Here is a 21,951-nt window from a genome sequence, read left to right as displayed (position 1 = left end):
ACTTCTCCATCTTCCTGAAAGGTAAAGTTAACCTCTGGTCAAATCCCCTTTCTTCAAGAAAGGGAAATTAAGCTTTTTTAAAAAAATCTTATAATCTTATGATTATTCTATTTCTCTAAATTTTCTGTTATTAAACGATAGTTTTCTCAATCTGTCTTTTTTTACCAAATCTATAGCAATCTAGATTTAAGAGACTATGTTAATCTGGTTTAATTTAGGACTAACTTTTCCTAAAAAAGGTAAATCCTTTTAATCCTCTAATCAAATTAAAAATAATCAATACTGCTTGATTTTCTTTTCAGTAGTTAGGTTTCCTTATCTTACATATTACTTTGTTTATCATGAATTAATTTTCTAATTTTCTATAGTGCTATTATGAACAATTTTTAACTGATAGGTCTTTTTTTTCCCTCTATAAATAACCTCTTTCAGGTATAATCTTAATAGTGCTATCACTGGGATATGAACATTTTTAATTTAATTTCCGAATATTTTCCAAAAAATAAAATAAACCAATTCATAGCTCTAACAGCAGTATATTAATGTATCTGTTCCATTTTGATTTTTACATACTAGTCTCTGAAACTAAATATTTTTAAAGTTCATAAGTTTTGATTTTAATAATCTCTACACTTAATTGATCTATAATAAAGGGAATTTTTGATACATAATGTTCATTCTCTGTAGCATGTCACTCTCTTAACTTAGTAAACACCTCCTGGTTCAAATACAAAATTTTCTCATGTAATTCAGAGCTCTCATAACTCCCCTTTTTTCTCTCCTCTCACCTTTCCTGTCTTCTTCACCTAATTCTTTACCAGGTATTCTTCAATACAGTTATATTGACTTCCTGGATTTTCCTCTAACTACTTACTGGGAAGCAAGGAAGGCTTTCTGGGAAAGATAGCTAACTCACTGGATGATAGGTCAGTATATAAAAGAGGTTTGACAGACAAGAGAACTTTACAAGAATACAGTAAGATAGTCAAGGTTTGATTGCAGGTTTTCATGTGTTATATTTTATTTTTTTCTAAAAATAATCTTAGGTTTTAATGGTTTGTATCTGCCATGAGTCAGTAATGAGTCAGTCAAAAATGTTAATGTGATCTACCTCCAGATACTGGAAGGTAATGGTTCCAGTGGACTCTTTCCTCATCAAAATTCATCCATAGTATTGTCTTAAGTTTAAAGGGTCTAGTAGTATTCCATATATTGAACCAGTTTTTCTAAATTACTTAACCAGGTACTTCTCTTGATACATTTAATATACCAAGTAATGATTTCTGATTACTGGTCAATGCACATTCTAATTGCTTTTCCCTCAAGGTATTACTCTCTTGGGAGAAATTGTCAGCTGTTCAGTGTTTTGAGACTAGAGACATTTAAAAATCCATTAAAACTTAAACTTGAAAGCTTAGGAGAAACATTTAGTTGGTTTTACTACTAAGTTCTAATCACTTCTTTTAAAGAAATGCTTGTATGTTATTTCTGACAAATTATTATGTGACAGAATGCTTCTGACCTTATAAATGACTATCATAACAGAATGCTTCTGACCTTATAAATGACTATCATAACAAATAAAATAATTGTAATTTCTTGAATTTTTAGTAAACATTTATTAGCACTACTCAATCAAAAATTCCACAGGAAAACTTTTAATATTAACATTAATATTGCATTGTGTTAAACTAAATTTTAAAATGTGTTTTAGTCTCAGTTTTGAAAATCAAAACTACCTTTATTTCTCAAAATGGAAATAAAAATATTTGTTATGATTTATAGGTAATAACTTTTAAAAACAATTTCAAAACAGCTCTTAAATGTGTGTATATGAGTGTGTCCCCTGTAAGCAAAGTTATAATTAGTCATAGGTTTTTAAGCCTTAGTCCAGTCTCTCCTAACTGTGCATGTGAGGAAATTCAGTCCAGAGAAATAGAATGATTTGCCCAAGACCATGAAAGTTTTAAGAAGTTTAATCTTAGGATTGGAGCTAGTATTTGGTACCTAGATCCTTTGACAATTTTCCCACTATACCATATGGTATTTATTTTTTTAAAACTAAATAACTAGAAACTTAGTAGGCTTTTTGTTTATATCCATTCTTCATTCTGAACCACTTTAATGAAATAATTTCTTGAAGCTTTACTTTTTTTTAATCTATAGTTACCCAGGGTCACGTAGATTTTTCTCTACTTACCCTAAACCTGACCTTTGCAGAAAATATTTCTTTTTTGCTCCTTGATTAGCATAATTAGCCTTCAAACAACATCATGAATTTCCTTTTTTACTGTCAAGCTTGCTTTCAGACCAGCAGCTTTTGAGTTAGTTCTTGGAAATTAAACTCTTCTGGACTATTGTTGGCTGTTGTGGTAGTTATTTGACAATGCCTGTTCTGTTAGTTAATCTTACAATTGCTATCTCTGAAAAGAATAAAAAGCACAACAAAAACTTCTATAGCAGAGAACTATGAAATTCATTCTCAAACAGACCAATTTAAATCCCAGTATTCTGACTTTATTAAATATTTTAAATGTTTTTGAATTTGACTTATTATTTTTATCACTTTTAATATAATTACCATACTTATGATTTATGCCTAAAAGATGAAGTATTTAAATAGAACTTTGAAATATTTTGTTCAGAACCTTAATTTAGTTCTGTTATAAAAATCAATGTCACAGTATTTGTTTATACCTAAAAGACTCATATTGTGAATTAATTGTTATACTGCTAATAGATTAAGAGCTACAGCTGCATGTTTACTGTATGTCTTTTTAATGTTTGCTATATAACTTTTCTTTTACTTAAACTAAAAATGTTTGTTCTTTTATCATAGACAATGTTACAAAGACCCGAATTAAATATCATCTCTAAGCTATAATTCCTAAATTTAATCTTAATGTTGTCCTTCTAGGAAAAAATTAAAATCATAATAACTATTGTTTTGATCAGATAAAAAAGGGGAACTGGTATTTATGAGCCCCTGATCTTATTCCCCATTTCCTAGTATTAAAAAATTTGATAGAATGATCTTCATCAAGGAAGACTCTGTCAATGACCCTGATTCCCCTAGTCCAGGGACCATCAAGAAATCATTGAGTGGGTCTTAGCAATTATCCATCTCTAAGAATGAATATTTCCCACTATATTTCTCCATCTGTATCCCCATTGCCTTTTACAAAGAACGTACTTTATAAATGCTTATTGAATGATTAATTGATTAGCATCTTGTAGTCCATATACTTTTCAATCATTTATGGGCCTGGAGTCTACCCATGCCCTTCTCAATCTTCATTGTGGATTCCTTCAATACATGTGTAGGTTATTCACATCAAAAATTTGTACCAATCAGAAAGAAGACATATGTTTCAGTAGTGGTTGGTACTTTCTTCTTTTGGCTTAAAAGGAACTTATATTCTATGGTTGAAGAGTGACTATAATATATACATAAGCATAAAGGAAAAATAAATATAAATAAACAGGGAGGGTTTGATATGGGGAAATTACCAATTGAGTATCTAAGAAAAGACCTTTTTTAGGAGGTAATGTTTGAGGGAACCCAGGAGTCTAAGTGGTAAAGGTAAGAAGGGAGAATTTTACAGATAAACTTGATGACTTGGAGTCAATAACTGGAATGTTGTATACAGAGAACCACAAGGAAGCCAGAATACTGATATATGTGTGTGTGTGTGTGTGTGTGTGTGTGTGTGTGTGTGTCTGTGTGTCTGTGTGTCTGTGAGGGGGGGAGGGGAGGGGAAGGGAGGGGATAAAGCCAAATTGTAAAGAACTAAATGTGCCAAAAAATGAAATATTTGATCCTAGTAACAACAGGGAAGCTATTGAATTGTGGAATGAGAGAAAGGGATAGATGATCAAATCTGTACTTTAACAACTGCTTAGCAGTATCGGAACAGGAATAAGAGGGATTATCCAGGATTGTTAGCAAGGGCACAATAAGTAATGTTTATGTATAAATTAATAATAACATTAGCAAGAAATATACTTCAAATTAACTGTTCACCTAGTTATGTTAAAGCAAAAGGGTCCTCCAATCAAGTAAAACCTGATATTTATATTTATATGTGATAATGTTTATCCTTAATTATCAAAGAAGACTATGACATTAGAGAAGTGATGCCATGACAAATACATGAATTGGATTTGTGTGTGTGTGTGGGGGGGTGCTGTGTTCAGTCACCAGCCTCATTTTCTCCTCCAGAGCCATTTGGGTCCAGTGACCAGATATGAATCAGGAAGACTGGAGATGGTCCTGGATGTGATTAGATAGATAGATATAGATGTAGATATAGATATAGATATTTATTAAATTACCTTGCTAGAACTAGAAAAGGTTGCATCTATACAACTTTACATTTTTAATCATGCTCTTAACTTTTGATGGTGCTAAAACCAAGAAATCTAGACTTATTCTGTAAGGACTCAAGACAACCTCTGAACCCTTTTGGAACACATCTATTTAGGAAATTCTCTTAAATATATATCTTGATGCAGAAATACCTCAAATTCAGTAGGCATTACTTTTTTGCAAAAGAGTCACACAATGACTTTCAGCGACAAAAATTAATTATGGTTATAGTTTTCATAGATTACAAATGTGAACCTGATTATAATTTTGTCATTTATATCTTACTATTGGAGGAGGTAGGATTCCCCAACACGACCCATAACAAAGAAGAATGGTGATACTAAAGATCAATTAACAGAAGCTACATTTCCCAGTAAAACTTATGTGGATAAAATTTTTCAATACTACCTTGTCATTTGACTTGACTACTATGCCTGGAATAGAAAAGAGTTTAAGAATTTGGATTCATGGGGGCGGCTAGATGGCGCAGTGGATAAGAGTACTGGCCTTGGAGTCAGGAGTACCTGAGTTCAAATCCAGCCTCAGACACTTAATAATTACCTAGCCGTGTGGCCTTGAACAAGCCACTTAACCCCCTTGCCTTGAAAAATCTTTAAAAAAAAAAGAATTTGGATTCATACTGTTTACTGTCTATAGTGACCTTAGACAAGTCATTGGCTCTCTAAGCCTCAATTTTCCTACATATAAAATGAGGAAGTTCAACTAAAAGACCTCTAAAGTATTTTCTAATTCTAAATTAGCAGTTGAAAAAAAATTAGTCCTTCCCTTAAAAGGATGTTGCAGAGAACAATTAGACCTTGGAGGACAGTGACCTACACCTCACAATTCTGGCCCTCTGCAGACAGAGGCCAAGATGCTTCTGGGGGGAGGAGGGGGCAATGAAATGCTTTTCCAGCCCAGGAACTTTCCAAGGAGAAGATAGAAGTTGGGGCCCAAAACTTCACATGCACATAAGGTAAATTTCTTCACCTCCGATGTCAATTCCCCACTCTTTAAAGTGAGGGGTTTGGATTAGATGATATCTGAGATACTTTCATGCTCTCAAGCCAGTTTCTCAGAAAGGTTGACATTCAACCATGAGTAAGCCAAGATGTGAACCTGATGCTGCTGTTTGTAGCTATTGCATGTAAATCTTTGCTTGAATCTGTGGAACTGAAAATGCCTATCTCCATAATTGAAATATCCAAACTTCTAAGACACAGATAGGCTTGTGTGCCATCACCATATTGATGAACTAGGAAGTCATCTTTCTAAGTGATTTGTAAATAGCACATCCAATAACTTCATGCCCAAGAAATTTGGGCATTGGTTTTTCAGTCATACTTACTGAAAATTCATTGAAGCTGCTAAGTATAGAAAATGATATTTTTATTCTAGTCACAACTGGTAGAAAGGAAACACACAGAAGTTTTATATTCATTAGTGTATCACAGGCACAGCTTTGCAAAAAGAAAAAAAATTTAAGCATATATAGCAGGTATAGCAGGAAAAGTTGTGTGCTTAGGCTGAGAAGATACATTCACAGGTCTAACACTGTTGTTTCAAACTCAGACAGCATAGGATAATGGCATCAAAAGAACTAGATTCAAATCTTGCCTCAGATACTTGGCAAATTACTTAACACTTCTGAGTCTCAGTTTGCTGAACGCTTTTTAATTGTTAACAGTTAAATCATTTTAATTTATAACCACTGAGACAATTATTTTGATTACTTAATGCAAATGCTGCTGGAATAATCCAAGCAATTTCTAGGAAAGATAGTACTTTTTGTGCTGTTATTATCTTCCTCAAAATCTCTCCTGAGATTTTTAAAGTGCCTCAATAGTTGTAGGAGCAGAGTCATCTTTAAGATCTTTAAGGGTTTATGTTCATTTAAGCTCAGAGGCACCTCTTCAGAGTTGTATATTATGAATAGATTATAGATTATCTTCCTTTCTGTGCAGAAGCAGAAGACCATGAATGTAGGACAGTTTTCAGACTTAGTTGTTAAGAGTTTCTGAATTGCTCACCCCCTTTGTTTTTTTTTTTATCCTCTGTATCAAAGGAATGGATCTCTGGGGAAGGGGAGGCACATATTTAGAAATAAAGATCTTGTGAAAACAAAAGATATTCATGTGTGAGTGTGTGTGTGTATACATACATACATATATATATATATATATATATATAATATGTGTGTGTATTCACACATAGCAAGATTTCTGCAATCAGTTCATCTGTCATTATCTACTGAGTGCCTGTCTTGTGCCAACATAGTGTTAAGATGCAAAACATATATAAAACATGATCTCTGCCCTAAAGGTTTATATTTTTGAGAGTCATGTCTGTAAGGTTGAGATGAAATAGTATATGTTGAGCTCTTTGTAAACTTTAATGCATCATACCACTATCTCCCATTATTTTATTTTACAAAAATCTTCTGACTTACTGTGGGATTCAGCAAAATTCTTTTAGTTTTAATTCCATTTTTCTCAGAAGCATCCCATTGAACTATATAAGTATGTATTTATTCATGTCTATTTATATAAGTATGTATTCCTACTTGATATAAGTAGGTATTCCTACTTGATATATATTAATCAATTCACTGTCAATGAATGGAAGGAAGTCTAGATTTAGAAGCAAAAGAACTAGGTTCAAATCCTGGCTCTGTAATTTCCTATCTGTAAGATCCTGTGTAAGTTCTTTAACTTCTCTGCTCCTTATTTTTTTTTTTAATCTATAAAATAGAATAGGAAAAATACTTGGAAGTTACATACCTCACAGAGTTGTGAAAAGAATACTTTTCAAACTTTAAGTCACTATACAAATGAGGCTTATATACTATTTATATTGAACCACTAAGCTACAGATAAAAATATATTGAAGAGATTGATCAGAATATATGATGAATGTTTCCATTTACTAAGACACCTATTAAATAACAATAAAAATTTAATTAAAATACAAATATTTTTTCCTAGAAGCAACAGTAAATATAAAGTTCCTTCAAACTTTGTGAATTCATAATCTAAATAACTCAATTAATAAAATGAAAATATCCCTTCAATTGGTGAATTAAAAGTTGCTTATTAATTCAAAAGCAGACCTTATCACATAAACAAGAAACATTTTAGAAAATTCAATTTAGCACTGCAGAGATTACAATAACACAACAACCCTTTATCTGTAGTAGTATATAAAAGCACTTCTAAAAGTGCATCAATTTTCACAGCTATTTAGTAGATTAGAAAGCAATTGTAAACAGAGTAAAACCCACATTAACTCCTGTCATCATCCTGCCTTTTTCTCAGTTATGGATTTGTTTGAAATAACAGTGAGGTCTAAAGTGATTGCATCAACATCACAGATTGTATTATAAATATGAATGAACCCATTGTAATGGGCTGCATAGTAATATATGGCAGGCATTTATCCTCCCTATCATGGTAACAGCTTTTGTAAAAGGAGAATAACTGTGACATAAGGGAACATGTCACTGTCTACAAGAAATAACTTCTCGTGTTCTCAAATGGTAATTGTATCAAGTGACAGGTTTTTAGACTGCCTAAATTTTATATTTTAATATTGTGCCATTAATAACCATCTGGTATTTCTTTGAACACAATTCAACCAAAAGAACATAAAGACCATGGAAGTTTTTTAGGAAAAAATGAGTATTAATTTAAAGTATTATTTTGACTTTTAGCAGACTATTTTTTCCTCCTTTAACCCAATCTGAGTAAAAATAAATAATATGGTTTAGATACAAAAGAAATGAAAAATCACTTTTTAAACAAAACTTGAGCTATGTCCTTAAAAAATTCAAGCCTTACAAATGGAATTTAGAGTGAGTTTTTTGTTAGGGATATATTAGTTGTTGTGACTTTCTCTAAAGAGACCCATATTGAACTTCTTTTAAGAAAGAGTAAGGTATTTTCTTTTTCACAAGATGAAAACAAATAAAAGGTATAGTTCATATAATTTTAATTGTCTAACTCATTTTGAATTATTGTTTTATTTCAGTCCGGGGACATTTTTAGTCTACTGTTTAATTTTCTCTTGATAAAAAAGAATTTTTATACTCTTTTTAAAAAAGTTTTACTAAAAAGTACTACTTTTGTAAAGCAAACTTATTCTCCTAGGATATCAAGCATTAAGGTATATTTTTCCAAGAAAGGGACATCTCCACCAGCATTTTTTCATTCTTACTTTCTCTCATAAACACAGATCAAGGAGAAGGATCTTTGACTTTACTCTTGTAGGAAAGTTATACTTGTTCACACTTTTTCTATATAACTTCTGAGGTACTCAGCAGGGGCAAAAAAGAGCTAACTAAATATGGAGTTATCTATTTCATTACTTGTTTATATGCCCCATCATTTGGTATCCTAACATATAAACTCAGTGGAGATTAGTAGATGGACTTAGTAATGGATCAGAAGAGGGTCAGTAAGTATGTGGAAAGGAACAAAGTCTGAAATTAATCCTCCGTTCCTTTAAACCAAAAGAATCTTGGTAATCAATCTAGAGATAAAAAACCAGAAACCCATAACAAGAACTTATTACAGGAAAGAAATAAAATAGTCTTGTTTTCTTACAGGTTGAGTCCAAAGCTAGTGGGGATCCACATGCATCTGGATCAGTGAAGGAGGAAGAGCAAGTGTTTGATGTGCTTCTCACAAGGGATCAATTCTATGCAGTGTCATTTTAAAGTAGGCTGAGAATTTACCATATTGCTCTACCTCCTTTAAAGGCAGTACAGCTAAGATCATTTTTGAGCTCTAGTAAGTAGCCAGAATATCACAAAAGAATTATAAGAGTGCTGTGCTACTTGGATAACTATGAGGGGAAAAAAACATTGATTTCATTTACTCACAAAGAAACTCTTTAGAAAAATATGGTTCATCAAGTCTACAAGAATTTTTTTTTGGAAACTGGTTTAGGATAGACATAAAATCTAACACTGAGTTTAATTATATGAATTAGAAAACTATAAAATTGAATTGAAAATTGGAAAGATGACTAGTATATTCATTTTTATTAGGTTTGCCCTTTATGGTGTTTATGGAAATACTTTTAGTAAATTATTCAATCAAATAAATTTTACATGAGAGTTTTACTAACAAGGCTAAAAAATATTTTTAACTAAATTCAGCCAGACAGATGAATTTTGTTCTCCAGGTGGTTTCATATTTTTTGCTGTATAACCTATTCGGCACCACTCCTTTGAACCTGTGAATATTTATGTTACAGTGCCCTCTCAATAATTAAGAAATTCCAATTTCAGTACCAGATGTTTCCAATGACTGAATAACTTTGTGTCTTCTGGAAGCGATAGCAACTTTTAAACTTTTTTTTTATTTAGTACCAGAAACAAAGAAGGCATTAGCTAATATTTTTATGATCATTAGGAAGCTCACTGACCAATGGACATCCAGTTACATCAATTATTTCAGATATCAATATTGAAATGAATATGCAATGGAATTATCACAACTTTATATTTTCATCATCTCTTTAGTACATTCATGATCTCTTCAGTATATGTAACTCTCATCTTGGACAATTCTCATACATGTTCTCCACAAATCTTCAATAGAGGTTCTGTGTTGTGCAGTGGAGGTCTTTAGTTCCTTTAGAATTTCCTGGATCCCAATACAGCATTTGGAGTGCTCATGCATCTTCCCAACCCATTTACTTTTCTTGTTATACATTTTTCTCTATGTTCTAAAGAGATGCCAGTGACTCTCTCTTCTCTCCTTTGTGAACTGTTACATCAATCTCTTGAGGTGTTGCAGATCTCATTTAGAAGACCCTATATTATTGAGGCTTGATGCAATCTATACAATATTGACAGCAATTAGGATCTTCTGAATGTCTTCACCATTCATAGGGAATCCCTCTTTTATTTTTTAAATGGTCCTGCCATTTAGTCTCCAGAGGGCAAGGTTACAGGTACTTAATATAGTGGGGTTTGTCAGATTGACTGACCTAATGGATTTAATAAAATAAGGATTTAATAAAAATTATGATCTGTTAGGAATACAACCTAACAAAGAGAATATATGATGTCTTGGATTCTCCTCCCTTTAACTTTTCCCTTTCCAGAAAAATTTTCACATACCCAGCCTTGACCCTAGTGTCTTCCAGAAACCAATATCGGTTCTTGGTCAGAATATCTTCCTGACAGTGATGAAGAACTTTGAGAGTACACTTTTTCCTGCTTTTTTGTCTGCTTCCTTTCCACTCTTGATTAGAAAGTATCATTTCAAAGCTTTTCACCATTCAGCTTTAGACTGCCTTTTGACTCTGATTGATATCAGTGGTCCCAACCCAAGCCTCTTTTGGTTGTTGTTTGGACCCTGGTGGCTCAGAGTGAATGTAATTAGCAATTGTTTCTGTTTTGTCAGGAAACCCTCAAGGTCTTCTCCTCCTAGATGGGGGAGGGGGGAGAAAGGGAGTAACTTAAGTAAAAGAAACCTTTCTTTGGAATATTTATTACCTGACTTTAATAGCTATGTGGGCTTTACCAGTCAAAGTGAAACCTGGAAAAGACTTTAAAAAGATTAAAGTCTCCTACTGGATCTGGACCACCATCCCTGGTTGCCCTGTTTTTGATCTGTATCTTCCTATGGGACCCATGTGACTCTAAAAGAGTGAGGTACAGCCCTGTCTTACTTAAATCCAGTTCCTCTCCCTAATGTCTCTAATGTCAATCCTCTTCTAAAATGAAGGACAAACAGCAATCTTGCCAGACTTATTAGACATTCATCCCCTTTGCAGACTCTATGGTTCAGCCAAATTGGCCTTATGCTTTCTCTCATATGGCATTCTCTTCCATCTCCATGTTTTTTTACAGACTGACTCCCACCTGGAACTTACTCTCCTCACCTTGTAGAATGCCTACCTTTCTTCAGATTTCAGTTCAGGGGCCATCTCCTTCATTTGACTTTTCCTCATCTCCCCATTGGCAGCTAGGGTGGTACAATGTATAGAATTCTTACCTTTGGAGTTTGGAGGACAGAAGTTCAAATGCAGCCTCAGATACTTGACTAACCAGCTGTGTGACTTTGGACTAGTCATTTAACCCTTACTGCCTCACATCCAAGGCTCAACTCTGGAAGAGAAAGTGAGGCCTGTGACTTAGTGCAGCACCCCTCACTCAAATCCAATTCATGTGATGTCAGAGCATTACTTTCCTGATGTCATGGTTTTCTTCAATAATGAAGTACCAACATCATCATCATCATCATCATCATCATCATCATCATCATTTTCTCTCTACTGTTCCCACCAAATTATCTTGTATTAATTTTACATAAAGACAAAAACTGAGAGAGGTTTACATCTACTTATGTATATTTTTTCCTCATAAAATTTAAACTTCTTAAAATGAAGCATTGTTTTTGTATTTCCTAGTGCATGTCTATGCTTATTTATGTGTATGCTTTCTTCCTCAGTAGTATGTCAGCTCCTTAAAGGCAGGGACAATTTTGTTTTCTCTCTTTTCATCAAGGTCTGAGAGAGGAACTAGTATGTAGTAGGTATTTAATAAGTGCTTTGGTGGTGAATGGCTCATATTTCTCATAAAAAATAAAGGTACATCTTAGCCAAAAGTAAAATATTGTGTGTATAAAAGATTAAATAGTACATTATTATTTTGTAAAGTATCTGTCAAATTTTCCCCTCTGACTCTTGCTACTAAGGGAAATCCTGTTCAAAGTGATTGTTTTAGAAACTAGAGGCAAAAAAAGGATAATTTGTTTGCTTACCTGATTATCTATCAAACAAATAGTCTATTTTCCTCCACTTTCTCAAAATCATCATCTTACCAACTGAAAATTTAATGTGAAAAAAAGAGAAGAGGATGCCTAAGTAGATACTATTCAAATCGGTCTGTAATGAAGTGGAGGGAATTATTTTGAGACCAGATTTGATAGCCTTCTTCTGGAGAAAAATTAATTAACTAAGAAAATATTTCTTTAATAGTTGTCAAATTATACATGTGGAGTGAGTGCTGGACCTGGAGTCAGTAAAGATATGAGTTCAAATTTGACCCCAGAGATTTACTAGCTTCATGATCCTGGGTGAGTCACTTAACTATTACCTCTATTTCCTCAACTATAAAATGGGAATATTAGCAGCATCTACCTTGAAGATTGTTGTGAGGATCAATTGAGCTATAAGTGAAGTGTAATGCCTTGTACATAGTTAGTTCTTTGTAAATGCTTGTTCCTTCTTTCTGCATCCACAAAATGAATACAAATAAGTTTTTAAGTCTTAGAAAAAAGCCAAAAAAGCTACACACAAATCACATGAGAAAAAAAATGATCTTTTTAATAAGGGGTTTAACCTAAAATTCAACAAAGTTTGAAAGTTCTTAAAGATGCCCAAATGTATGTAAGATTTTCAAATATGTTTGGAGTGAAAGGAGTTTAGAACCTTTGGGAAAGAAATTCTAAATTTCAAATCTCAGGCTTTGTCATTGAAAATACCCTGAAATTTTTCTTCATCTCATTGAAGAGTTTTAGTAGTTACAGGTACATAGCACAAGCTTTGCACTGAAAGTTCAGGATTATTTTTACTAATGTTTACAAAGGATCAACAGACTGTATCCTTCAGTTTGTGTAACACATGAAAGTCATGGCTCACACAGTCTTAAACACCTTCAGCCAACCATCTGTAAATGAATTATGTACTTGAATATTTTTAAAAAATGTTTCTCTTATATTTAAAATATCCTTAAGCACTAATGCCTTTTCTCTCCTTTATATTTCTTTTTTTGCTCTTCCTCTCCCTTTTGCCTATCTCTATTGTTTATTTTTGTATACTTTAAAGAACTAGATACATTTAAATGTCAGAATAATTTTATTTAGAATTTTGCTGAAGCTTGTACTTAATGCAGACAAATATGTCTAAGTAACAGCCACAAACATTATAACTTTATTAATATGAAACAAAACAAGCCCACAGTAATACGATATCATTAATAAATTCTGACAGCACAGAGAAGATTGCATATTGCCTTTTCTTATTTTAAGCTTCCATTCATTTTCCATAGGTCTTTAAATGATGGATTGTAGATAAGTTTTATTCATTTTTTATTTGAATTCATTCATTTAACAAACATTTGGGGCGGCTAGGTGGCGTAGTGGATAAAGCACCGGCCCTGGAGTCAGGGGTACCTGGGTTCAAATCCGGTCTCAGACACTTAATAATTACCTAGATGTGTGGCCTTGGGCAAGCCACTTAACCCCGTTTGAACCCCGTTTGAATCCCGTTTGCCTTGCAAAAACCTACAAAAACAAACCAAAAAAAAAACATTTAACAAACATTTAATGCCTGTTATGTGAAAGGCATTATCCCTGATATTGTGGTGAATACAGAAAAAATTAATTGATCTCCTATACTAATCAAGCTTACAGTCAGTCTAGTAGGTGAAAAATATTTCCTATATGTTGATAACCATAGTACAGGTTGATTTATGAAGCAAGAAGAAGAGAAAAAGTTCTATGTGAGTTCAGGGTGGGGTGGACATAGATTGTCAATCAGTTCAGGACTGCCTTTTTCATCTCTATATTACTAATATTTTGCATATAGCAAATTCTTAGTCAATATATATTGAATATTATTGAAGAAAGTTGTTAAGGAATATGACCTTGCAAAAACCAATTTAAAAAATTATTGTGGATTAGCAGCCAGATGTTTGTTGGGGACAGATAGGCAACAAACTGAATAGTTAATTAAAGTCCAGATATTTTGTACTGGGTGCAAGGATAAACATTTTTTTTAGGGTTTTTTTTTTTTTTTTGCAAGGCAATGGGGTTAAGTGGCTTGCCCAAGGCCACACAGCTAGGTAATTATTAAGTGTCTGAGATCGGATTTGAACCCAGGTACCCCTGACTCCAGGGCCGGTGCTTTATCCACTACGCCACCTAGCTGCCCCTCAACATTTCTTTTATACTATTCTACCTCTGCATGAGCAAAAGTTTATTTCTATTATTAGAAGCATCTAGAATTTTGGGTAGCTGAGGATTGGGAGTATGGTAAATCTATTTTTCTTTTTGAGTGGGGCAATTGTAGGTGACTTGTCCTAAGTGTCAAATATCTCTAGCTGGATTTGAATTCATATCCTCCTTATTCCAAAGCCAATGCTCTATCCACAGCACCACTTTGCTGCACATGAATTCTGATCCATTCTTAAAGTCATTATATTCTTGAAATTTTGTTTTTCATATAAATCTCAAAATAGTAGCCTCTCAGCTCAGAAAAATCTAGAGAAAGCCTGTCTGCCAGTTTATTAGGCACTTTGATAAAATATCTTAAAGGCAGCCCCCCCATGTAATATTTATTTTCCCTGTCATGTTCAAGATCATTTGTAATCCAGTTTGAAATAAACAATGAATTTTCCGATAATAACAATATTATAAATGTACTTATCTTAGCCCATAAAAGTCTATTTAGCAAACAATAGAACTTAAATAACAAGCATTTCCAGTGGAAAATAGTAAAAAAATATATATTATTGTGTTGTAGATATATTAAACCCTTTCTTTTTATGAACTATTAGACTAAGACATTTTACTAACACAAAATATATTCAAAAATTATTTGTAAATCAATTATTCAACAAGCAATTATTGGAGCCAGATACTATTCTATACACTGAGAATACATAGACAAAATTGAAATGATCTCTGCTCTTGGGACATTCACATTCTATAGGAAGAAATGCCATGTAAACTAAAAGTATATACAAAATAATAGGCAAACTATGAGGAGGGGTATGTACTGGTAGCTAGAAAGACTGACTAGAAGACTGGAATATAGAAGACCCCATGTGGTTCTGTGAAGCTGCTGCTTCAATCTCAGTCTTGTGTGCCTTCCCTAGCTAGTTCAAGGCTGCATGTATGTGCATGTATCTACCTTAAACCCTCTTTTTTCACAATCATTATATTGTGTGTGTGTGTGTGTGTGTGTGTGTACATACATCTTGAAGAGAACAATTCTTTTGGCATCTTGACTGTTAAAGGTTATAAAAAATGAGTGAGAAGAGGTTCACCTGTTCTAAATAGGCAAACCTTAGTCTTAAACTTCCTCACCCCTCACTTCACTAAATGTTTTTCCTTCTATTCATTTCTATTCAGATGTTTTCCAGTTCTATAGTCTAGCTTTTGTCTCTTCTGAATTCTAGTCCTGTATCAGTTGCTTATTAACACATTCACAGATGTCCCATAAGCATTACGAATTCAATGTGTCTTAAATAGAATTCAGTACCTTTCTCAAAAGCTTTCCCCTATTCCTAGTTTTCCTATTTTAATCAAGAACACTCCCATCTTTCTAGTTACTCAAGTTTCCCTCCTGAGTGTCATCCTCAACACTTTACTCAACTAATGGCTAATAAATTTCAAGTCTTCTTGAGCCTACTTCCACAAAATCTTTCTGTCCCTTCTCCACTCTTGTAACCACTACCTTAATTCAGACCCTCATCACCTCTTAATAGACCTCTGCAAAACTTTCCTTATTGGTGTGCCTGCTTCAAGTCTTTCCCCTCATCAATCCATCTTCCATACATCTACCAAAAAATTATTACCAAAGCATACAAAAAGCTCCAGTAATTCCCCATTGCTTCCAAAAAACGGTATATACTCTTGTGTCTGTGGTATTTAAAACTCTTCAAAATCTTATTCTAGCCTATCTTTCCAGCCCAATTTATATTAGATCCTCTCACACTCTAAAATTTTACCAAACTAGCTTAGTTGATATTCCTCAAATTGCACAAATTTGGTGATGAACCCAGACCAGACATACATCATGCTTCACTACCCTCAGCTGTGCTTCTGAATTCAAGAACTTTGTTACAAAGCCTCAGCATCCCTCTTCCCCTTTTATATGTTGTCTTTCCCCATTAGAATGTGAGCTATAGGGGAGGCTAGGTGGCGCAGTGGATAAAACACCGGCCCTGGAGTCAGGAGTACCTGGGTTCAAATCCGGTCTCAGACACTTAATAATTACCTAGCCGTGTGGCCTTGGGCAAGCCACTTAACCCTGTTTGCCTTGCAAAAACCTAAAAAAAGAAAAAAAAAGGTGAGCTATATAAATCTAAGAGCAATCTTTCCTTTTGGTTGTATTTGTATTTCTAACCCTTGCAGTGCCTGGCACATATAAGCACTTACTAGATATTTATTGACTACCACAGTTTATCATCTCATCTCCTTGCCTTTGTTTTGTTTTGGGTTCTTTGGTAATTTTTTTCTTTTATACTCAATTACAAAATGAGAAAAGGAAAAAACACATCACCTTGTAAACAGCAGACAGTAAGAGAGAATTCAATATAAAACAGTAAATTTCCATTTCAGTCTATATAATAAATACTACATATTATAAAAATACTGTGTAAATACTATATAATAAATGCCTCATATTATTTCCAAAACTGCCAGTTTTCTTTGCTTTTTTCTTTCTTTGGTTCTTTGCTGTGTACTTTTTTTGTTTAGGTTTTTTCAAGGCAAACAGGGTTAAGTGGCTTGCCCAAGGCCACACGGCTAGGTAATTATTAAGTGTCTGAGACCGGATTTGAACCCAGGTACTCCTGACTCCAGGGCCTGTGCTTTATCCACTATGCCACCTAGCCATCCCTGCTGTGTACTTTTTGCTTTATTTTTTTCTCCCTCTCTCCTCTCTACCCTAAAGAAGGTCACAAGTATATTTACATATTTCTGTAATATGTATATATACTATATATACATAGATACTTATAAGAATACACATATATACTCACATAGATATATGTAAGATAGTACTATGCTTATTTTCTCCTATAATCTATCTTTTGAAGGTGGTTAGCATTTTTCTTCCAAAGTTCAAGTCTTTCCATGGTTTTCTAAAATCAACCTATTCATCATTTCCTACACTTATAGCAGTATTCCTTTCTGGATTTGAACATCTTCTTTTCTAGAATCTCTGAGGTTAATTTGAGTATTTTTAATAGAATGACTTGGTTATTCAAAGTTCTTTTTAAAACCATACTGCTGTTACTAGTTCTCTTAGTTCTGCTCATTTTGATCTTAATTATTTCACAAAAGTCGTTCTATGCTTTTCCAACATCGGTGAACTCATCATTTCTTTCTAGCTTTTTTTTTTTTTTTTGGTCTTTTTTCTTTGTTTGTGTGAGACATTGTAGTTAAGTAACTTGCTCATGGTCACATAGCTAGCATCAAGTATCTGAGATTACATTTGAACTCAGATCTTTCTGACTCTGGTGTCAGTTCTCTATCCACTGCACCACCTAGCTGCTCCTGCTCATCATTTCTTATAGTAATGTAATATTCCATTATAACTATACCACAATTTGTTTAACCTTTCCTCAGTTGATAGACATTCCCACAATTTCCAGTTCTTTTGCAATCTCCTTGCCTTTGTCCAGGCTTCCACCTCAACATCTTCTCTATCTAATGTATTTTCTGGTTGGAAAAAAAAAATTCCTTGAGGACTGGTTTTGTTTTTGTCTTTGTGTCTTTTTCATTTGGCACACATTTACAGAGTAATTTCTGTGATCCCAAAGACAAACCAGAAATAGTTCCTGCTCACAAGCTGCTTACAATGTATAGGTAGGGATTTTTTTTTTAAGTTAGGAAAATAAAATTAAAAGGAAAATTGAACAAAATAATTTCAAGAGAGATCAATGGGAAAATAAAGGATCCTAGATATTATTAATTAAGTTAAATTAAAGATTCAATTTAAATAATCAAAATTATATAGGTAGATTGGTTTTTCTCTACCAGTAAATTCATTGACACAATTCAGATTTCTTCACAAGCTTCTCCTGTTTTCTACCTTTCTCATGAATCTGTATTTTCCCCATCTCAAACCTAGGCACTGACTCTTGCTACCTCCTAATATCCTTTCCTTCAATCCAGTCTGAAGAATTATACTTAGTTCAGATCTATTCTGTGTACACTATGAGGATCTAATTGTCTGATCTTATCTAAATCTTTATTTACTAGCATCTGTTCTTTGTCATACATTCTACCAGGTCACACTATTGTCCACTTCAGTGTATTCCATTTAAAGCCCACAGTCATACCACCAACCATACCATTCATATCATTTTTCCTTTACCTACACCCATTTCCCAATCTATCCCTTCTGTGTTTTTTGGACTAATCATAAGCTAATCTATTTCACCTCCCATGTCACTCCAGCCTACTAAGATTCTTCATTCTTTGCAGTATGCTAGGATGCTCTTACCTCACATTTGCTGAGACCTCTTGAGTTAAATCATCTCCTGAAGTCCCAAGCCCCCTAAGAAATGAAAGAAAATGAATTGAAAGAGAAGTTAATAAATTTCAGAAAGACATACATCTAGATAGTGGCAGAGCTGGCTAGATGCACATCAGACCAGGGACATAGGGCTGACAACTGGAAAGAATGTTAGAGATCATCTTGCTCAACTCCCTAATAATTCACAAGAGGAAATTCAGACCCAAAGATAACTGATTTTTTTTTCAAGGGTGCACCTTTAGACTTTTTTTCAAGGGTTCACCCTTTAGATTCCAAATCTGTGCTCTTTCCATTACAGTCTGAGTTTTTTTAAACTTTAATTTCTGCATTCTATTTCATATTATCTACATTATAGTAATAGTTACTGTTATTATATGTGATACTACATTCATCATAGCATTGATTTTTTTATAAAAAGATCTATAAGTTATAGCTGACTCCTTTTAAGCATTATTAGATCAGGTAAATTCTAAAACAGCAAAATATTTTGGACAGTTCTTTGGATATTGATCTGTGTCATCTGTTTAGCATTTTTTTGTCTCTTATCTCTATGAATTAATTTCATTGTTGATGATGTTTACAATATTTACTTAGTTGATGTAAATAAAGAAAATATCTTGTTCCCTTCCATACTTTTAACTCGAGAAGAAAGAGACTTGTAGGGGAGGTGGGAACATAATATTTGTCTAAAAAATTTGAAGGATTGTCGTTTGAAAAAAAAAGAACTAGATTTAATTATTTATAATTCCATAGGATAAAACTGGCAACCTGAGACCCAAGGTTTGTGGATAGGCAGAGTTTGTTTCTATATTTGAAAGCTCTGATTTTACTAATATTTAGAAAATAGAAAGTATTGACTTGTAAAGTAATGAGTTCCTTGTCACTGGAAGTGTTAAAAGAGGTATTTGATAATTCCTTGCCAGAGTTGATTTAATTATAGCTTGATGGGGAGGGATTGGGTTAGACAGCCACTGGGATCCTTTCCAACTGTGTGCCTTTAAAAAAAAATACCTAGCACAATGCTATGCACATTTAAGAGTAGTAAATACTTCTTGCTCATGATATTTCTGTTTCTTAATTTGCAATTGTTTTAATTTTTTCAATTCCTAGTATTTACCAAATCACTTTAGTTTTTTAGTTCCCATATTTTCCTCATCAATAAATTATATCTCTAATTAGACATCTTGAACCATCATGTATAGTATTTAGGCTAAGAAATTGAACATGAAATCCAGAATTTAAATATCAAGTGCTGTACAAATAGTAATACAGAATATTATGGCATTAATTGATAATAATATGGAATATTTTGAAGTCATTCATCTAACCAAAAAAAAGACAATAGATCCATCCCTTTTGACATCATTTTCAGTAGCTTCTGTTAGAAAAATCAGTTTCCTTTAATCTCTCATGTTATCAATAATATTTAGTTGAAATCCCAAAGCTATTTGGCACAGGAAATCTTTGATGATTATTTGGGGATAAAATATGAGACATTTACTTTTGTGAATGTTAACCTCTGAGGGCTAGCATACAACCTTTTGATGGCTAGGATTTTTTGTCTTTCCAAAATTTAAATTTAAACACCAGCCTTCATTTGACCACATAGAACCTTCATTGAAATAGCTGATATGTGAATATGTTTTCCATTAATAGTTGCAGGAGTACAGTTTCTTCCTCATTTCCCTTTTTACAATTTTCTGATAGGTGATAATGTACTCCAGAAGTCCTTCAGTGAATAGATAATTACTCTAATGTCACCTTGGCTCATAGTATCATTGTTTCTCTGTTTAGAAAAGCTTACAATTGCCTTTTTAGTTATTCAAGCTATCAATGTCTTGTAACATACAGATATCACATTTCCCTGGCAGTGTTTTAATTGATCTATTTGATCCAAATTCCACAAATGTCAAAGAGTTAAAGTCAGAGAATCATACTATTTTCATATAAGAGGGGACCCTTGAGCTCATTTTACTCCATCCCCTCATTTTACAAATGTAGTGAATAGGACCTAATAAAAAACATTTAAGTGATTTGCCCAAGAGGCACACTTGGTGGCCAAACTTCAATGAAAATCAATATTTCTGGATTCCCTGATTCATTGTCTTTTCTACCAAATTGCAGTATTTCTCAATTTCATTTAAGAACATCTCTCATTTTAAAAAAATTTTTACAAAATATAAACAAAAAACTAGGCATATCACGAAGCATCCTTAATGAATCAGAAAATTATAATTGTGAAAATCTTCAAAATATATAATGATTTCCACAAAGCATTTCAATATCTAATATTGAAACAGGTATTATTTTAAAAGAGACAATTTTAAGGCAACTGTCCTTTATAATTACTCAAATACGAACTAAATTATTTTTCTTTAAGTATTTTTCCTATTTTTCAGATTTGGGTGAATTTCATTAAGAATTATTGTTAGAATGGGGCTTGAGTAACCACAAGCTGTCAAGATGGTTCAGTGATTTTACACCTCTGTCCTGCAGCTTTGACTGTAATCAGCAGATGCTGTAGCATTACCATAAATGTTTTCCTAACTGCCTCTGTCAAAAAGAGAAAATCCTTCCTTCACTGAGTCTGCTGCTTCTGATTAAATTCAGTTTGCCTTCTTTTGCATAATTAATGTCCCATGATGATCTCTAACCTTTTGTTTTTAATATTGCCTCTTAGTCTAGACTCACTCTTTGCAAGGATGCTTAGTTAGGAGCCAACAAAAAGAAACAGAATTATGCTATACATGAGGCTCATGTAACTCATTGACTTGGAAGCTTTTAACATTTAATGCCGTTAGTTGTCAAAGATCATGAAAGGTTCTAGTCTTTGCAAAATGTTTCATTGTTGATGCCAGATCTTTTTTCTGTTTTTGAAGGCTGCTCCTCTGTGAATACTTTGTTTCATAAGGTTTTGCCAGAAGATGTAGGATCAACGGTTTGATGTTGGTTTCAACATATGCTTATCTTGAGATTATAAATTAGAAAGAGATTTTTTTTGGAATTTTTTATATAAACATAGCTAATACTTTAGGCAGCTAACTAGCTGTTTGCCTCAGTTTTCTCATCTGTAAAATGAGCTGGAGAAGAAAATAGCAAACCACTCCACTATCTTTAGGGGGTCATGAAGAGTCAGACACAAATGAAGAAACTGAATAATAAAAGCTAGTAACCAATAACTTAATAATTAAGAATAATAAATTGAGGATTTTTCAGTGAATTGATGCTTTTAAATGAATCTGTAGCTCTTTTAATAAGTGGTTTTGGAGATATCATGAAATCAGACACATAATAGG

The 21,951-nt window shown here is 33.1% G+C and overlaps 1 protein-coding gene across 9 annotated transcripts in view; it reads left to right on the top strand.

Moving 5' to 3' along the window:
• DIAPH3 (diaphanous related formin 3) overlaps positions 1 to 21,951 on the top strand; it is a 543,832-nt gene that overhangs the window by 479,341 nt on the left and 42,540 nt on the right. Inside the window, exon 31 of one of the 9 annotated variants that reach the window (XM_074191778.1) lies at positions 822 to 926. The exons of the other annotated variants lie outside the window; for them this stretch is intronic. Coding sequence (XP_074047879.1) covers positions 822 to 907 — 86 coding nt within the window. The 3' untranslated portion in view covers positions 908 to 926. The remainder of the gene's footprint in view (positions 1 to 821; positions 927 to 21,951) is intronic. 9 annotated transcript variants of the gene reach the window in all.

The sequence above is a fragment of the Macrotis lagotis genome, chromosome 6, assembly GCF_037893015.1.
Source record: "Macrotis lagotis isolate mMagLag1 chromosome 6, bilby.v1.9.chrom.fasta, whole genome shotgun sequence".
Lineage (NCBI taxonomy): Eukaryota > Metazoa > Chordata > Mammalia > Peramelemorphia > Peramelidae > Macrotis > Macrotis lagotis.
This window is presented reverse-complemented; position numbering and strand designations above follow the sequence as displayed.